The 20,769-nt window shown below is 35.7% G+C and overlaps 1 protein-coding gene and 1 non-coding gene across 6 annotated transcripts in view; both read right to left on the bottom strand.

Moving 5' to 3' along the window:
• The window catches only part of RABGAP1 (RAB GTPase activating protein 1), a 180,730-nt gene that overhangs the window by 141,079 nt on the left and 18,882 nt on the right, over positions 1-20,769 (bottom strand). For 4 of the 5 annotated variants that reach the window (XR_006710416.1, XM_045469812.1, XM_045469814.1 and 1 more), the window contains exon 2: positions 14,112-14,311. The exons of the other annotated variant lie outside the window; for it this stretch is intronic. Coding sequence is in view for 3 of the 4 variants with exons in the window: in XM_045469812.1 (XP_045325768.1) it covers positions 14,112-14,261 (150 nt within the window). In the remaining variant the exon portion in view is untranslated. The remainder of the gene's footprint in view (positions 1-14,111; positions 14,312-20,769) is intronic. 5 annotated transcript variants of the gene reach the window in all.
• Positions 7,619-7,729, bottom strand: LOC123593943. The gene has a single exon (XR_006710618.1). It is a non-coding gene; the product is annotated as a U6 spliceosomal RNA (small nuclear RNA).

Raw genomic sequence — 20,769 nt, 5'->3', positions numbered from 1 at the left:
GTCCTTTTTTTTTTTTTTTTTTAAAGTTTATTTTTTCACTTTGAGAGAAAGTGGAGGAGGACCAAAGAGAGGGAGAGACAGAATCCCAAGCAGGCTCTGTGCTGTCAGTGCAAAGCCTGTTGTGGAGCTCAAACCCACAAAACACTAGATCATGACCTGAGCTGAGATCAAGAGTTGGAGGGTTGCTTCACAGACTGAGCCACCCAGGCGCCCCCACTGTCATCCTGATTGGGACTCACTCTGTTTCTTGAAGCTGATTTGTGTCTTTTATCACTTGTGAAAATATTCAGCTATTATCTCAAGTTATTTCCTTTTCTCCCACTCTATTCTATTTTCTGAGTAATTTCCTCAGGTTGATTTTGCAGGTACTTGATTTTCTCTTCAACCATGTCTAATCTACTATTTAACACATCAGTTGTACCTTTAACTTTACTTGCTCTGATTTTCATGAAGTTTGCTTGGTCTTTTATTAAATTTTTAAATAATTTTGTTCTATCCTAATATTTTCAAATTTTTCTTTAAATTTTCAATCATTTAAATCATATCTATCTTAAAGTTACAGCTAATAATTCAAATGTGCAAGTGTTGGTGAGATTTGATCCTGCTGGGGTTTGCCTACTCTGGGTCTTTGTAAATTTTGGAATGTTTGATATTCTGTATCAAAGTTATCTGTAGAAATACCATGCAGCCTGGGTGGCAAGCATGTCCCTCCAGAATAGTTCTGCAATTGATTCTGTCAGGAGCCCTAAGAGTATTACCAACCCAGGAACATGCAGGTAGTATAAATCCAAATCCCAAGTAGCTGAAGGCAAGCCCACTGGAACAAGTTATCAACAAGACTCCCCTCTAAACCTGTGTCCAACCTAAAATATATAAGCTTCCTTATTTTCTTCCTATGACTATAAACAAGTTATTTTTTCCAAGTCTATCCTTTCAGTTAGCCTGAAGGTGTTATATAAGGAAATCTCAGTTCCAACACCCCTCTCTGTAAAACCCAAAGCTTTATCTCCTCTCCAATTTAGTCAAAACCCAAGCCCACTGATCATAAAGCAGCAAATTCCCCCAGTACGGACCCAGTGTCAGCATATATGTATAGTTCTGGCTTTCAGTGTCCCTCTTTGCTATTATTCTTTCGAGATTACTTTCTTGTGAATATAGCTATGAAAGGTATTTGTTATATTTCATCCAGCTCTCCTAAATATTTTGTACTAGGACATTTTTAGGTTTTCTAGGTCATCATAGTTCCAAAAATGGGGAGTTCTCAACTTCGGTGCCTAAAAACAGCATTTGGTGGATTACTAGCTATCAACTGAATAATTCAACAAAACATTCAATTAGGACTTTTGGAGTGGATGAATGACAGACTTTTAAATGTATTTTTCTGGAGTGTTATATGAAGGTGATGAATCACTAAATTCTACTCCTGAAAACAAAATTATACTATATGTTAACTACCTAGAATTTAAATAAAAATTTGGGGAAAAAATGTATTTTCTAAATCCAATGCAATTTTACAATCTAGTAGTGGCTGAGACAACAGTTTTAAAAGAGTCATCAGCATCACTGAGCAACACATTTGCAGTAATCCTATTATACTTGACTTTGATGAAAATATCAAAGATTCAACAATAATTCCATTACTTCTCCACTTACCATTTCTACATACAGTAAACCAATATACTGTCCAGATGTACTGAAAATACATGGAAATACATACAGGAAACATTTTTAATTTGTAGAACATATTGCTCAATTTCCTGGTCTAAAAAACAGAACATTTCTTTTCAGTAAACAAGATATGAGAGAGCACAAAAAAAGTTCTCTGCAGGAGCCCTGAGGGTCTTTCCCATTTACCATAAATGATTCATCAAATTAGAAACAGGAAGAGTAAGTCAAACAGTATTTCAAAAATTAACAAGACAATTTTAAGTCTTCTCCAAAAAGAGAGAAGACTCATCTATTTGCATGTGTACTCATTTATGCTGTCTTCCTTCATATTACAGAAATTGCTCCTAGGTTAACCCCTCCACTTACACACAGGAAATCTCTCTTCCCAACCTAACCAAAGACTTAGCAATTCTCTGGTACTAGTAATGTCCCCTTCTTTACTGAATAACTCTTATCAGTACACACATATCAGGAAATCTCTCACTGGAATCCCTATTACTCTCCAGTTACCACTCCATTTTTCTGTTTTGTTTTTTTAGCAAAACTCCTTAAAACAGTTGTCTACACTATCACCACTTCCTCCTCAGCTACCACTTACAACCCAACCCACAGTAATGCTAATGATCTCATCTCTCTTGAAAATAACAACAACAACAAAAAAAACAAGCAAAAAAAAAACCCTTCTTAAGGATCACCCAGGCCTCTATCCTATCATTCTTCAGTCACCATCTAAAGCAATCTCTCAGCAGAATCTAACATACCTGGTTATTCCCACTCTCTTGAAACACTTTCTTCATTTCTCTCCCAAGGCACTCCAAATCTCCTAGTTTTCTTTATATCTCACTAGTTATATCCTCTCACTCTTCTCTGCTGGCTTCTCTTTATCTCCATCTCTCAATGTTGAAATACTCCAAGAATCAGCTCTTCACTAACTCTTCAGTTTCTAATGCTCACTCTGGGTGATCTCACCTAGTCCCACAGCTTTAAATACCATCTATATACTGTTGATGCTAGTCACAGTCACTCTGGAGGATCAATCTCATCAACATCCTGAACTTCTGATCCCTTTAACCTGATCCTGGTCCTATCTCTTTCCATTTTAGCAAATGGCACTACCATATACCTTAGAGCTCAGACCAAAACCTAGGAACCATCATTTATTTCCCTCTTTGCCTCAAATCCCACATCTAATTTGCCCACCCTATCAGTTTTACCTTGAAATATACCCTGAATCAGAGCCATGAGATCATAACCTGAGCTGAAATCAAGAGTTGGAGGCTTAACAAACTGAGCCACCCAGACGCCCTGACTAAAACAGCCTTCTATCTACTCTTCTTACTACCAACCAGTCTTGCCTCTTTACTGCCAATTCTCCAAAGAGTAGGCCAGATATAATTCGTATACAACTCACTTAAAGCATACATTCTATGGTTTCCAGTATATTCACAGAGAGGAGCAACCAACACCAAAGTTAATTTAATGTATTTTTATCATGGGGTGCTTGGGTGGCTCGGTAAGCATTTGACTTCACCTCAGATCTTGATCTCACAGTTCATGCGTTCGAGCCCTGCATCAGGCTCTATGCTGACAGCTCAGAGCCTGGAGCCTGCTTTGGATTCTGTGTCTCCCTCTCTCTCTGCCCCTCCCCTGCTCTCACTCTCTCAAAAATAAATAAAACATTAAAAAAAATTAAAATATTTTCATCACCTCAAAAAAACCACACAAAAAACCCAAACACCACCACAGGTATCAACTCCCCTTTCCCTCAATAACTCCAGCCCTAAATAAGCAACAACTAATTGACCCTCTGCCTCTGAAGATTTAACTCTTCTAGATATTTCATATTGATGGAACCATATAATCTGTGGACTTTTTGACTTAACTGTCATTTAACATGTCTTCAAGGTTCATCTATATTGCAGCATGTATCAGTACTTTATTCCTTTTTATGACCAAATAATATTCCATTATACATCACATTTTATTTATCCATTTAGTAGTTGGCAAACATTTAGATTATTTAGCTTTTTATATGCCTTAAATACATCCTGTGGGTTGTCTTTTTTCCTTTGCTCCTTTGGTGTGAAATCTAAGAATCCACTGTCAAATCTGAAGTCATGTAAATTTACCCCATGTTTCTTCCAAGAGTTTTACACTTCTAGCTCTTACACTGAAGTCTGTAATCCATTTAAGCTAATTTTTGTATATGGTGTGAGGTAAGGTTGCAACTTCACTCTTTTGAACATGGCTATCCAGCTGTCCCACCACAATTTGTTGAAGAAAAAAAAAAAAAAACCCTCTCAATTGAATGGTATTGGTAACCTTGTCTAAATCAGCTGATCACAGAAATATGGTTCTATTTCTGAATGTTCTATTTCTCAAATGTATTCCAGTGATCTATATGCCTAGCCTTATGTCAATACTACACTATCTTGATTACCACTGCTTTATAATAAGTTTTGAAATTGCAAAGTCTGAGTCTTCCAACTTTGTTCTTCATTTTCAAGATTATTTTGGCCTATTCAGGGTCCCCTGAAATCCAAAATGAATTTTACAACTGTCACATAAACCTCTACACAGATGTTACCTAGGATTATGATAAAGACTGCACTGAATGTGTAGATCAATTTGAGAAGTAATGCCATCTTCACAATGAGTCTTCTGATACATGAACAACGAATGGACTTCCATTTATTTAGATCTTCTTTATTTTCTTTGAACAATGTTTTACAGATTTCAAAGCCTAGGATTTGCACTTTTGTTTAACTTCATACTATTTCATTCTTTTTCATGTTATCATAAATTGTTTTTTCACTGTTACTTTAAGGTTGTTCATTGCAAATGTATACAAATAAAACTGATTTTTTGTACATTGATCTTGTATCCTACAATATTGCTAAACTTCTTAGTTTTAATATATTTTTTTTAGATTTCTTAGCGTTCTCCATATACAAGATCATGTCAACTGCAAACATAGTTTTTACTTCCTTCTTTCCAATCTGGATACCTTTTATATTTTTGCCTGAGTGCCCTGGTTGTACCCTCCAGTACAATGTTGAGCAGAGGTAGTTAAGTGCAGACATCCAGGTCTTTAGGCTGAACTTAAGGGGAAAGAATCTACTCTTTTACCACCAAGAAAGATTTTAGCTGTGAGTTTTTCATAGATGCTGTTAATCAGGTTGAAGAAGTTACATTCATAGTTGATTTTTTTTCTGAATTTCTTTATTTTCATAAAAGGTGTTGCATTTCAGCAAACATTGTTCCTGTGTCCACTAAAAACAATCATGTGGTTTTGTTTTTAGTTCCACTGATACATTATATTACCTTAATAGATTTTCAGTTGTTAAACCAACCTTACATTCTTGGGAGTAAATCCCACTTGATCACAGTATGTAATCCTTTTCATATACTGCTGAATTAATAAGTATGCTTGTATTTTGTTGAGGACTTTTGTGTCCCAATTTATAAGAAATATAGATATGTAGTTTTCTTGTGATGTCTTTGTCTAGTTTTGGCATTGGCACAGTATCTTCCTCATAGATTTAGTCAGGAAATATCCTTTTTTTTTTCTATTTTGGGGGATAGTTTGTGAGGAACTGGTATTCTTACTTAAGTATCTGGTAGAATTCAGGGAATAAAGCCATCTAGGTAGGCCAGAGCTTGCTTTATGGGTACATTTTTTTATTACTAATTCAACCTCTTGTTATAGGTCTATTCACAGTTTCATTAGTGTTTTTCTAGAAATTTATCCATTTCAGTAAGTTCTTTTTTGGCATATTACTATTCCTAATAGTCCCTTATAATCCTTTTTGTTTAACATACGTTTGGTAGTATTGTCTTTTCTTTCAGTTCTAATTCTAGTAATTTTTTTCCTTGGCCAATCCAAGGTTTTATCAATTTTATTAATCTTTTCAGAGAACCAGGTTGCTTTATTGATTTTTTTCTCTATTTTTCTATCCTCTGTTTCATTGATTTCTGCTCTTATCTTTTTTTTTTTTTCTTACTTTGGCTTGTTTTACATTTAGGTTGCCCTTCTTTTTCCAATGTCTTAAAGTAAAAGATTACTGATTTGAATTTTTCCTTCTTTCATAATACAGGAATTTACAGGTAGAAATTTTCCTATACATATTTAAGCTGTAACCCATAATGTCTGCATGGCAGGTCTTTTCCCATCTTTTATTTTAAATGTTTCTATTTTTGTATTTAAAGTGTGTCTTCTACTGAGAACATACAGCTGGATCATGGTGTTTTATACACTGCTGATGGTTTTTGTAACTTTATTGCTTAATCCATTTTGTTATTCTTGATACAGTTCAATTTAGGTATGCCATTTTGTTTTTTAATTTTTATGCATCTGTTTCATGTATTTTCCATTCCTTTATTCATCTTTTATTGCTTTTTTTTAGTAGTGAATATTTTCTATTATAGCATTGACATTTCTTTAGTGATATAGATATACATACATATATATACACACACCCCATCTCACTGGTTGCTCTAGAACTTACTGGGTATTATCTTAATTTATTAGAATCAGTTTCTGATTTATACTAATTCTAGTAATTTAGCAGTATTCCCTACCATGGCATTATTATACATATTATATCTATGTTACAAATCCAAAAGATTTTTATAATTGTTCCTTTATAGAATTATTTAAAAGAAGGTGAGAGGAGAATATATATTTATAGCTTGTTATAAATTTATCAATTCTAGCTCTCCTTATTTGTTCTTGTGGCTTTGAATTACCATATTAAGTCATTTATTAAGTTGTAATATAGCTCTGCTTCTACTTCATTTTTGTGACTGGCAAATACATCATATTTATGTTATGGGTAGAATATGCACATATTATATATACAAAAGAGAAGAAAAAAATGTACTTATACGGTCTCTATTATTATACAATTATCTTTAATGGTGCTAAGGATTAAAATTATTGTTTGAAGTCACTTGCTTTTGGCCTGAAGAACTTTTAGCATTTCTTATAAGGTGGTTCTGATAGCAGTAAATTCTCTTAATTTTTGTTTATTTCAGAATGTCTTTATTTCAGCTTCAATTCTAACCAATAGCTTTGCTAGGATTCTTGGTTGAGTTTTTTCTCTGAGCACTCTGAACAGGTTATCCCACTGGCTTCAAGCCTCCACTATTTCTGCTAAGAAGTCAGCTATAAATCTTACTGAGGTCTCCTTCTAGGAACCAAATCATTTTCCTTTTGTTACTTTCAAGATTTCTTGTCTTTGGTTTTCAACATTTTACTAAGATAAGCTTTTTTGTGGATCTTTCTGAATTTATCTTAGAGTGTGGTAAGCTTCTTAGATGTGTAGATTATTATTTTTCAATAAATAAATGTGGGACTTTTCAGACATTATTTCTTCAAATACTTTTTCTGCTCATTTCTTTCTTCTGCCGGAACACATGAGTATGCTGTTACACTTAATAACATCTCATCTTTCTCTGAGGCTTTTTTCATTTTTCATTATTTTTTCTTTCTGTTCTTTGGATGTTTCTACTAATCTTCAAGTTTATTAACTTCTTCTTTAAGGAGTGCCTGGCTGGCTCAGTCAGTGAGCATGTGACTCTGGTTTTTTTTTAATTTTTTTTTTTTAACGTTTATTTATTTTTGAGACAGAGAGAGACAGAGCATGAATGGGGGAGGGTCAGAGAGAGGGAGACACAGAATCTGAAACAGGCTCCAGGCTCTGAGCTGTCAGCACAGAGCCCGACGCGGGGCTCGAACTCACGGACCGTGAGATCATGACCTGAGCTGAAGTCGGCCGCTTAACCGACTGAGCCACCCAGGCGCCCCTATGTGAGCATGTGACTCTTGATGTCAGGGTTGTGAGTTCGAGCTCCATGCTGGGGGTGGAGCCTACTTAATAAAAAAAATAAAAATTAAAAAATAAATTAAAATAATAAAATCTGTTTAATCCTTTCTTTTAAAAAAAGCAAATATGTTATGGTATACTCGATGTGCATCATGTGTCATCCTTGCGCAGGGGCCATGCTAGTCTTCTCTGTATCATTACAATTTTAATATATGTGCTCCCAAAGTGAGCACATGTACATTTAAATGCATGTATTTTAAATATGCACTTTGGTGAATTCTGGCATATGTACACACCAGTCAAGTCAGTGGACATATCCATAATGCCCAAAACTCCTTGTGCCCTTTCTACTCCTACTCTTTTTCCCTGTCCCATCATCACACCCCCAGGCAACCACTGAATGGCTTTCTGTGACTATAGATTAGGTTTGCATCTTCTACAATTATACATAAGTAGCACTGTCTTTTCTTCAGGGGGAGGGCCTGTCTTCTTCCACTCAGCCAAATTATTTTGATATTTCTTATGACTATGGTAAAAATAGTTCATTTTTTAAAAGATTTTAGGGGCGCCTGGGTGGCGCAGTCGGTTAAGCGTCCGACTTCAGCCAGGTCACGATCTCGCGGTCCGTGAGTTCGAGCCCCACGTCAGGCTCTGGACTGATGGCTCAGAGCCTGGAGCCTGTTTCCGATTCTGTGTCTCCCTCTCTCTCTGCCCCTCCCCCGTTCATGCTCTGTCTCTCTCTGTCCCAAAAATAAATAAACGTTGAAAAAAAATTAAAAAAAAAAAAAAAAGATTTTAAACACTTCTGATAATTTTTTATGAAAAAAATCTATGGGAGGGTCTTTATTTTTGTTCCAATTTTATCAAGACTTAATTGAAATAAAACATTGTATAAGTTTAAGGTGTACAACATGATTTGATAAGTGTATATATTGTGAAATGATTACCACAATAAGGTTAATACATCCACCAACTCACATAATTACCAATTCTGTGTGTGGTGAGAGCATTTAAGATTTATTCTCTTAGGTACTTTCAATTAATTATATAATACAGTATTGTTAACTATAGTCCCAATGCTGTGCATTAGATCTCCAAAACCTAATAACTGCATAACTGAAAACTTGTACTCTTTAACATCTCCTTTCTCCCACCATCACCTCCTACCCCTAGCAACCACCATTTCACTTTGACTTTGACTTAGATTCCACATACGCATTGTGGAATGTGAAATGTTATGTGTCCATTTTGCTTGTTTCAAAATGTTTTTTGATTTCTCTTCTCTTTTGATTTCTTCTTTGATCCAGTGGTTGTTCAGGAATATGTTAATTTCCAAATATTTGTTGATTTTCAAATTTTCCTCTTGTTATTAATTTCTAACTTCGTACCACTATGGCTAGAAAAGATATCTGGCATCATTTCAGTCTTCAATTTGTTAAGATTTGTTTTGTGACTTAACATATGATCCATTCTGGAAAATATTCTGTGTATGCTTGAGAAGAATATGTATTCTGCTGTTGGGTAGAATGTTTTATATATGCCTGTTAGGCCCATTTGGTTTAAGGTATAGTTCAAGTCCAAAGTTTCCTTATTAGTTTTGTGTCCAAGTGATCCGTTGTTTAAAACAGACTACTGAAGTTCCCTATTATTATCGTATGGTCTATCTCTTCCTTCAGATCTATTTTGTTTAATGTATTTAGGTACTCTGATGCTCAGTACATATATATTTACACTTGTTATATCCTCTTAATGAACTGACCCATTTTTCATTATACTCTTTGTCTCTTCTTACAGTTTTTGAGTTAAAGTCTATTTTGTCTGTTATAAATTTAGTTATCCCTGCTCTCTTTTGGTTTCCATTTCATGGAATAGCTCTTCCAATTCTTCACATGGAGTCTGTGTGTGTCCTTAAGGCTGAAATGAGTCTCTAACAGGCAGAATACAGTGGGAAGGTCTTATTTTTTTATCCATTCAACACTACATCATTTGCAGAGTTTGGTTCATTTGCATTTAAAGTAATTATTGATAGGTATGAACTTATAATGCTATGTTATTGTTTTCTGGTTGTTTTGTAGTTCCCTTGTTCCTTTCTCACTGTCTTCCTTTGTGAACTGTTATTTTTCAAGGCGGTATACCCTGATTCTCTTCTTTTTATCTCTTATGTAACTATCATAGATTTTTGCTTTGTGGTTACCATAATGCTTACATAAAACATCTTACTAATACAACAGTATATCTGACTTTCATAAAACTTTAATCATATACAAACACACCACTCTCCTCAACATTTTAGAGTTTTGATGTACATATTAACTTTTTATATTGTATATTTGTTATTATATCATTCATTTCATATATTATTAATTTCATTAACTATAGTTATTTTTAATACCTTTGTCTTATTATTTATTTTGAGAGAGAGAGAGAAAGAGGGGAGGGGCAGAGAGACAGAATCCCAAGCAAGCTCCATACTGTCAGTGTGGAGCCTGACATGGGGCTCACAAACTGTAAGATAATGACCTAAGCTGAAATCAAGTCAGATGCTTAACCGACTGAGCCACCCAGGAGCCCCAAAATCTGTCTTTTATTTTAGACAGTTTTATTATAATGTGTCTTGGAAAGAATCATTTTGGGTTAAAATCTTGGGGAAACCTATAAGCTTCATGAACTTGGATGTCCAAATCTCTCCCCAAATTTGGGAAAGTCTCATTCATTATGTCTCAATAAGCTTTCTGCCCACTTTCCTGTCTCTTCTTCTTTTGGAACACTAATAATGCATACATTGTTTATTTTAATGGTATACCACAGTTCGCATAGGCTTTCCTTACTCATTTTCATTTTTCTTTTTTTCAGACTAGATAATGTCAAATAGTCTTCTACCTCATAGTAATTTCATCTGCTTGATTCAGTCTGCCCTTGATGATTTCCATTGCATTTGCATTCCCTAAAGTGGTGATGACTGCTTAAGCATGTGGTTTCTCCTTATCCCACAGAATCCAGTCTCTATGCATGCTCACTAGCCATCTGCAAAGGATCATTTTGACCATTTTTTTTTAAATGTTTTATTTATTTTTAAGACAGAGAGAGACAGAGCATGAGTGGTGATGGGGCAGAGAGAGAGAGGAAGACACAGAATCTGAAGCAGGCTCCAGGCTCTGAGCTGTCAGCGCAGAGCCCAACGCGGGGCTCGAACTCACAAACTGAAATCATGACCTGAGGCGAAGTCAGACGCTCAACCGACTGAGCCACCCAGGCTCCCCTCATTTTGACCATTCTTGCCCTCAGGGGCATGCACAAGAAGGCAGTCACTGTGTGAGGGTGTGTCTGAGTGAGCTGCAGAGAGCTTGGAGGTACCCATGAGCCAGTAGGGGAGACAACCCCAGTGGCTCATGAATGGGCTTCCTCATGGAGCTCCCAAAGCAGTTAATAAAATGTGTCTCTTTGATATGTTCCATTCCCAGCTTTAGATGCTCTTCTCCCAACTATCCACCCCCCAAGTCGTGTAGTTCACAATTTGATATTTTGGATGAAGAAAGAAAGAAGTAAGCTTTTGGGAGAGTATCTCACACAGCTGTGGAATCCAGGTATGCAATCACCTGCTTTCACTTTCCCATACGGAGGAAATCATGGGCTAAGTCTTCACTGGCACTGACGTGTGTGGTCTTAGGGGAAGGGTGACACAGGTAAAGTGAAACTGCTCCTTTTATTGTCTTCAATGGATCCAATCTTGGATGTTTTTTCTCCAAGTATACTGAAACCTCTCTGACGGGTTCCTCAACTTCCACAAAGCCTCTCTCATCCATGAGCAATTGTCTAAATCAGTGTTCTCTGAGGGTACGATGGTAGAAAATTCCTTGAAAATCCTGAAAATGACTACATTTTGATGACATCACCTCTCATTCTTTTTTGCCAGTTGAAATTTATTATCGAGCCCCTCTCACTGAATCTCCCGTTTCAGTTATTGTGCTTTTCCACTTCAAAATTTCCATTTGATTCTTTTTTATAATTTCTATCTCCATATTGATATTCTCTATTTGATTTGACATCATCATACTTTATTTCTTTAAGCATGATTTCTTTAGTTCATTGAACTTAATGGCTACTTTGAAGAGTTTGCATATTAAATCCAACATGTCACTCTCACAAGCAGTGTCTGCTACCTGATTTTTTTTTTTTTTAATGATGAATAGGTTATTTTTTCTTGTTTATTTGCATGTTTCACAATTTTGTTTTGGAAACTTGACATTTTAGATAATATACTGTACCAAGTCACAGTACTGGTCTCCCCACTCTGGGACATGTTATTTTTTATGCTTGCTTATTTAGCAGCTAGATGGCTTACTTTAGGAAATTCTATTCCCCTAATTCCTATAGTGTTAAGCCTCTGCCATTGTTCCTCTGGGATGATTTGGCTTTACCTGCAGACATCCTGGGATGAGAGCAACTTTGTCAGAGTGCTTGGTCTCTTTCTCTGACCATACCTAAATGTTAAACTCCACTAATATGGCCAGTTGCTCTAAAGTTTTCACTTGAGTACAAACTACTGCACAGAATAAACTAATCAAATTGACATTAGTTTGAAGGGAGAGTTTTGGAGGTCAACATTTGAGATTTGTTCTGACACTAAGAGTCAGTTTCCTCCTAGTAAGCCTACAGTTAAATCTATATGTCCAATCAATCTGCCGAACTCTTCTCAGTTACCTTTCGCCACAATCTCTATGGTTTATGAGAGTACCCTTAGGCTTGAACTTCTCTACACTCTGCTATAAATAAAGTCAGTTTCTCTGGGAAGAGATCAGGAGCTGTTTTATGATGCCCTTCTCATTACAGAGAAAATCTGTAAGCCACAGCTATAAAGTTGGGAGGGTGGACAATAACATGCTTTGAGTGACACCCCATCTCTAGAAGCTGAGTGCTTGGAGGGTGTAGGACTTGATATAGTAGTCTCAGGTCTTTTGCTTGCCTGTAGTGGTGTGGAACCACTACTTAGAGGCCAAAGCTAAGGCAGCTGGACTCTCAATATTCTCAGCAGCACTGCGCCCAAAGTAGAGCCTCTATCCCAAGAACAGGACTGAGCAAAAAAAGGGAGCCCCCAGCACTGAGTCACACTTGGCTAGCAAAATGTAGCTGGGGGCAGGATGAGAAATGCAATCATCCTGCTCTTCCCAGAAGACAGCCCTCCAGTGAGGAGCTGGGGGGAGGGGAAATCCTGTCTTCTTGACTGCACTGATGTGGAGTGGAGTGGCCATCTTCCTCAACTGGGATAGGTGAGGAAAGCAATGGACTTGGTTCAAATACCACAGATTCTTTACCAAATTTTAGTAAATTTCCTTGAATAAATGTTTCTTCAGTTGCTATATTTCCTTTAGAACATTTCCAAAGACTTTAAATGTTGTTTTTTTTAAATAATTGTCACCAATTTTGCTAAGGAATGGGTCCAGAGAGCTCCTTATGCTGCCATGCTGGAAATATCTCTCAGCCAGTGAGCTTTTTAAAATGTAAATCAGATCATGTCCCCATTGAAAACTCTCCAACACCCTCCCTTCATGTTTATAACTAAGTTCAAATTTCTAAGCTCTACAAAGTTCTACATGATCCAGCCTCTGCCAATCACTGGATAGCATACTTTACCACTTTTTATTTACTTTATTCACTCTGCTCTAATCTTTCTGTCCTAATAAGAGTGGTCCTCCTCAGGGTCTTTCTATCTTCTTGTTCCTTTTAAAAAGCTCTTTCCCAGCTTTCTCCATGGTCTTCTTCCTCATTTCATTCAGGTCTCTGTCTCAAATGTCATTTCAAGACATTCTCTAAAATAGTAACAGCCCTTCACTCTTTATCCATGTACCCCACTCTGATGGTCTTCACAGCACCTAAATTTACTTAACATATTCATTTTCTTATCTGCTTAAAGTCTGTTTTAAAGTCTGAGAATAACAGCTCTGTGAGGGCCGGGGGCTTTGTGGCCTTATTCATCACTGTTATCTCCAGTATTTAGTACTTGGCACACAATCAATACTCCATAAATAGTTTCTGAATGGATAAACATAAACAAGAATGGTAATATTTTTAAAGCTATTTACATTTTAAATGACATTAACCAATAATGTTTTTATTTACATCCATAAAAAGAATGATCAACAGAGTATGTGAAAAGTAATCGTTTATTTGGCTTAGAAAATATAACAAACTGCAGTGGCCAATAACCAAGGTATTTAATATTCAGTTTCGATAATCCTAAAATTTATTTATTTATTTTTTTACAAATAGCATTGCTGACCTGCCCTTGTCTTTACACTACATATACTGGGCCCAAAAGAAATAATTAGAAATAAACTCTAATTTAATGGGAGAATAAAAACAATACTTAAATATTTATATCATGACCACTAGTTTTGAGAGTTGGGGTATTAGAAAATTTAGAAGCTAATCAAATTGAAACTCCTTAATCAAACATAAATTTGTCACCATCACTAATTGTAAATAAAATTAAGCATTAAGAAAGTTAGGATATTATTTCCATTTTTTCAGTTTCACTCCATATACCTTCCTATTATAGGCCAAGTGCAATGAGCTTAGCAAGGCTAAGCAAAAAAATCTTAGGTTATGGAGTTTTACCTTGAGTCCTGTTTTCTCGTCATCACTTCCATTATTTGTAGATGGTGTCTCATCTCCTTGCCTGGAAACCAAGACAAAATCTTCACTATTAAGAGTAGATACTGAGTCTGAGGAGACACTGATTTTTCCAACAGAAGCCTTGTCATCCATGACTCAAGAATGAAGCTCAACTCATGAATGATTAAATATTTTAAAAATGCCTGAAAAACAAAAACCATAAAGATACTCATATAGAATGTCTGCCAGATATTCAGTTATGCTCTAATTCTTACAAAATACATATGGAAAACTTAAAAATAATACTTCCAAAATATTTTCCCAAGACTTTACTTACAATTTAGGCTTTTTATTCTAGATAGTAAAGGAATTTGATGCTATTCAGGGCCAAGATATTTCTGATATAAAATAAATAAATAAAACATAATCCCTTGAGAACAACTGCCTACCTACAGTGATTTCTTTGGCATATGTTACAACTCTATTCTTGGACTTTGAACACTATAAAGTACTAAACTTCTGTTTTCTACTCTTTAATCTGTAAAGCTGTACACATAAATAAAATTGAAAGCACATAGGACAATAAGGTTTTTCTAATATTATTGATACTTAAATTTCAAATATTAACAAGACATTTTTAAACAATAAAATTTCATATTCATCCTCAAGAGAAATAAATTCAAGACAGAGCAAGCAGAAATTCTAAAGCTGGGAAATACTTTACATAGCAAGAAATCAGAAATCCATTAAAAACTCAATCTTCCCATCCCATGGTTTCTTAAGAGCTCAACTCAACACGAACATTACCAGTAAGAGTTTCATGCCAAAAATTCCCAGCAAGAAGCATAAAAATATGTCACTTATAAAAAGCCACTCAATTATTTATTGACTCCTGGAATAAAACTTAAACTCATCTACCATTTAAAAACCTGGTTCTGCATACTTTATGGCTATGTTCCCATTTGGTTGCCAAAACAGCAACAGAACAAACAATACAACATACTCAGAGAGCTTTAACCAATAAACAAAAGTAGCTCCAAGCTCCATGCTCATCGTGTACCTCAGAGAGGTAAAGTTTCTGAGTCTGTTGAATCTCTCCAATTAAGAAGTCCTGATTTATGCTTTGGGCTTTCAATTGAACATATATTTATTGAGCATACACCATGTGCCAAGCACTATTTTCCCCCCAAAGGCTCACATCTAAATAAACACCTGGCAGTAGGAATTACACAATCCCTGAATATTATACTTCAAAAGAAACTCAGAAATGATCAATACTGTTAAGCAGATGAGAAAATGGCAACTCCAAGAGAAGGTCATTTAACTAGGCATAACTAAGGCTCGAACCCTTGAGTACTCTTTGCTGCTTTCTATTTAAATTAATTCCCTTGCTTAAATGACTATCAGATTTACATTTCATAGGACTAAATTTAAATGTATAGTATGGCATTCAAAGACACTTCAAAATGTACTTATTTGAAAATTTTTAACGTAGTTTTGCTTCATTCATTCAATGAATACTTATTAAGTGTCTAGTGTATAAAGAATAATACATGATAAACACACGAGAAATTAGATTCTTGCCCCAAAGGAGTGTATAGTGTAGCAGAAAACAAAGGCACATTGAACAAGTTAATAGGTACTGATTTAGGGTAAAGAAAACAATGGGAACAAGTTGGGACAAGGACCTAGACTAATTTCAGCTGAAACCAGTAGGATATTGTATGTCAATTATACTTCAATAAAGAAAAAGAGAAATAGATTAGAAGAGGTAATGTACTTGCTAAGGATATATACTTAAACACTCCCATGTTATTTGCCCTCACTGGATCCTCTTCCTGAAGTGATTTCTTTGCTTCTGTACTCCATCAACTCCAACTCATCATTCATGATGTAACTCCTCTTCTCCTAGTAGCCTGCCCATCCTCATCCCAGAACCAAATAAATTGCCTGCCTTATTTCTGCTCCTATAGCATTTTACATTTTTTATATTATTACAATGTGTTACAATTTGATGGTGAGTGCCTCTTAACTTAATCTTCATATTATTTATTACACAGATAAGAAAATTGAGACCTAGAGAGATGGTGTAACTGGTTCAAGATAATGGCTGTAATGTAACTGGTTAGAGACAAAGCCAAAAATTGAACCCAGTTATCTATGATTCCAGAAGCTATACTTTTTCGGTCAGATTATGATGCTTTTCCAATGACACAAATTTGAGCCTTGTCCAAAAACAGTCAGGATTGGGTAAAGGAACCTTTATCTTTTATAGAACTAGTAATTTAGGCAAGGTTTTCATGCTTAATTAGTCCTTTCCCATTTTTTAAATTGTGATTAACAGGATAGCACAGGGCCTGGGAAATTTCTCTAAAGCTATGATCTGAGACATTGACAACTTTCTATAATACTCTAGACTCAAAAAAATAATATACTTCAGTATTTACACTATGGAACTGAGAAGACTTGGCAGACTCAAAGTTCAACCTATTTCCTTTGAGGAGGTGATAGGAAAATACACTTTATAAAATACTATTTGTTTTGGCACCTGTAAAAAACTGAATCACTCGGTGGGAATGAGTTTATCAAAACATGAAGTAGTACAGGAAAATTACAGTAAGATTCCCCTTCTCTGGCCTCCACAATAAAGAGGTGTCCCGGAACTTGGTGTACTCCTGGAAAAATTGTAGAGTATTCACAACCTCTGTCTTGAGACCACATGAAGTAATTTTGTTTTTAATCCCTCATACCATTTACCACAAGAAGACCCCTACTGTAATTCTTCATCCTTCAGATTCCAATTCTGAGTTTAAACTAATGGACAAAGCAAACAAGCTTCTTCACCAAAACACGCTGCGCTACCATGTATCTTCCTACCTGTCCCCATACTATCAATCACCACTTGACACACTTTACCTTTTAATCATTTGTTTTTAAATATCATGTAAGCTAGAACCTAAATTCCATCAGGGCAGAGATTTTCGTCTGTTTCATTAACTGCTATATCCTTAGCACCTGGGACAATGCCTGGCACACATTAGGTGCTCAAATATTTGCTAAAAAATAAATAAGATAAATGGCAAATAAAGATGGAAAAGAGCAAGAGCCACCCAATGAAAAGGTAAGATCATCTTTTATAGACTGACAATAAGAAATCATATTTATGACGGTAAAGCACACAATTAAGACTTAGGAAAAATCCAAGTTAGAATAATGACAGTGTAAGCTTCGTCATAATGAGCCTGAGTTTTCATAAGTGAAATGAGGTACTATCTACTACTATATAACTACTAGAAAACACAACTACTATAAAAATTACTAAGGAACAGGTGTACATCTCATTTAACAATACACATAGAACATCATAAGCACCCAAGAGTTATAGCTTTTCAAGCTAACTTCCAATTTTAAGAGAAATAGTATCAACTAATTTAAATAATTCAGTTTAGGAAACACAATATTAGGACAAAATATATAGCTTTCCTATTTTCCACATTCTAATTTGTTTACATGTAAATAAATGTGAAGGAATACTCTAAATAAAAATGTTTTATCTTTGTATGATATTTTACAGATTACTAAAACGTATACACTCATTACCTCATTTTATCATCCTAACAATTCTGTAACAGAGTAAGGATTTTTATCCCATTTTAAGTAAGATAATAGACTTATGCACACCCTGGTATTGGTAGGCAACAACTGTTTCCTTCTTTTATGCAAGTGATACCCTAGACCCCAGCATGTCTAGTTACTAACAGGGAGAGGTTGGTGAGTCAAGTCCAGGGATGTTTCCTTCTGTATCTCCTTTTATAAGTCAGTAAGTCATGTAAAACTATAGGTAATTTTGTTTAATTATGCAGCCTCCTGCATCATACCCAGAAGTTCAAATATGTTATATTATTCACAATTTCTTTCACTACTTGTATCCTTACTGACATATAAAAGATCCCTAGAGGGGCGCCTGGGTGGCGCAGTCGGTTAAGCGTCCGACTTCAGCCAGGTCACGATCTCGCGGTCCGTGAGTTCGAGCCCCGCGCCGGGCTCTGGGCTGATGGCTCAGAGCCTGGAGCCTGTTTCCGATTCTGTGTCTCCCTCTCTCTCTGCCCCTCCCCCATTCATGCTCTGTCTCTCTCTGTCCCAAAAATAAATAAACGTTGGAAAAAAAAAAAAGATCCCTAGAGATTTTCTAATTGAAAATTAGCTTTATGTGGCACATGGATGGCTCAATCAGCAGAGCATGAGACTCTTGATCTCAGGGTCATGAGTCTCAGCCCCATGTTAGGCACAGAGCTTACTTAATATAAAACAAAGAAAATTAGTCTCACGATATCAAAACTCTTTACGAACTTTTTGCCTAAATTCACTGTTCTGTACCCTAAGTGACAGGGTACTATGCTTAGGGTCCTATGCTTAACTATGGACTTCTACAAAGATCATGGCAAAGAATGCACCTCGGTCTTGCCAAAAGAAGATTTTCATTCTCAATCTCCTTTTAAACACTAGAGACCCAGCTAATGGAGAATAAAATAAAAAAGAACTGCCCATGATAAATGCTCTTCTGATAGTCCTTCAAAAGCAGTGGACATAATCAGTGTTTACTTACTTTTCAAAAACTTGAAGTCTTTTTTTGGACGGAGTACTATCAGATTATTTGTATTGTTTTTTAGTTACTAACATTCAGAAGAGTAACATAAACAGTGAACTTGCAGTGGCATGAATTTGCCAATGTGCAATTAGTAGAGGCAAAAATCACCTCCCAGTAAGTGACCTACGTAACTTGATAAAAGAGGTGTGAATGATACTTGTAATTGAACTTGACATGCTTGAGACAAAATGTGGTAGTTCCCAGCCACTATTCCAGGGCTCTAATGTATCTTTATTTCCTTCGTTTTCTTGAAACTCTTTCTTCTTGAAGAAGTATTAACTGCCTCCACCTCTACCACTTCAACAGGACACCCCACTCAGAGAGCAATCCCAATGAAAAATCTGGCTCCCCTACCTTTCACCAACCCTCACTGAACCTCTTAAAAAACGTATTAAAACCTCATCTGTAGCCCCGGCATTTTGTTTACCCTCTCCTAGCATCATTTTGGAAGGAAAAAAAAAAAAATCAATCAACAACAATACAAAATTTCAAAACCCAAAGAATTATTTACAGTTCTCATCATTTTACCACTGAAATAAATGAAAATACTGACCATTTCCTTATTCTGAAACTTTTTCTTGCTTCCATTTTCTACCTCCAACTATCTTTTCTCAGCTATCACTTAGGTTCCTTTTCTTCTGCCCCTTCTTTAAATTCCACCCTGTCCCTCTTCTTTTTCTATTTTTCTCTGACTTTCTCATTAGCTCACATGGCTGTAACTTTTTTTGTTTTTGGTATGCTGATGATACTGTTAGTTCTACGTTTTCTCCCTAATTCCATATAGCTACTCGTGTTATGTTTTCCTTTCTATTCAGTATTAAGTGTCTGACAATGTGCTAGGAACTATGTATAATGTTATGGTGAGGAATAATAGGTAGTCTTTACCTTTGATAGGCTTACAGCAGTAGAAAAAATGGACAAATAAACAAGTAATTATAAAACAGTATAGTGCTTGGTAAAAAATAATGGTATGCAAAGGATGTTGTGAGAATACATAGGACAACTCTGCTACATGTGTCCCATGGCCATCTCAAAATCAATGTCACGTGTCCAAAGTAAATTCCCATCCATCACATAAGCATATTCTTCCTCATAGGTTCCCTATCCTGGTTAACAACCACTGATCCAAGACAGAGATGTCAAAAAAAAGTTCTCGTTCTCTCATTCTCTCTTGGAACTCTAATGGATTTTAGTTCCAAAACATACCCCAATCCTATTCCTTCCTTGCCATCCTTCATGTCACTGACTTGTGAGTACTTCATTCTCTTTCAACTTAACTGCAACATAAGTCTCCCTTTCTAGACTCTCTCTAGGCATTGATTATCAAGGTCCCACAGCTAACATCTGAAATTTAGATCTGATCATATATCCCATTCTTTCCTCAAAACCTCTGACTACTCTTGACGGAAAATGGAATAAAATCCAAACTGTCTATATCATTAGTCTTCAAATATGGAGACAATCCATCATTCTAGTCTTAAATATGGAGACAATCTATCATTCTAGTCTTATCTCCTTCTATCAAACCACACCAGAAACTCACCAAATATGTCATGCATTTTTATGCTTTCAAGCCTCTGTTCATGCTGTTGGCTAATCTAGGAATGTCTTCATTTCTCCAGGTAGTCCTTCTCCCTCACCAGCAATCTTATGATACAATCAAATATTCATATTCTATCTCCCCATTTCCTTCTGCAATATTCATTATTTTGCTCTAGGGCTCCTAAGGCTTTTGTTTATTTGCTTTTTAATTCTATCACAGAACTATAGCATTTATCGCACAGTAAAATAATGTTATACCTCTTTCCTACTCCACTATATTGGTTGGTCATTCATTCCAGAAATAATTATAACGTATAAACCACTACAGTAAATGCTGGGCATACAATAAGCTCACACATCCCTGTGAACTATCCGTGTACAGGGATGTTAGATTTTATTCGTATTATTTTTATATCCTTGCTTACTGGCAGCACTCAAAAAATCTAGTTGAACAATACTCTTTAATCAGTG

Source organism: Leopardus geoffroyi, chromosome D4 (assembly GCF_018350155.1).
Source record: "Leopardus geoffroyi isolate Oge1 chromosome D4, O.geoffroyi_Oge1_pat1.0, whole genome shotgun sequence".
NCBI lineage: Eukaryota > Metazoa > Chordata > Mammalia > Carnivora > Felidae > Leopardus > Leopardus geoffroyi.
This window is presented reverse-complemented; position numbering and strand designations above follow the sequence as displayed.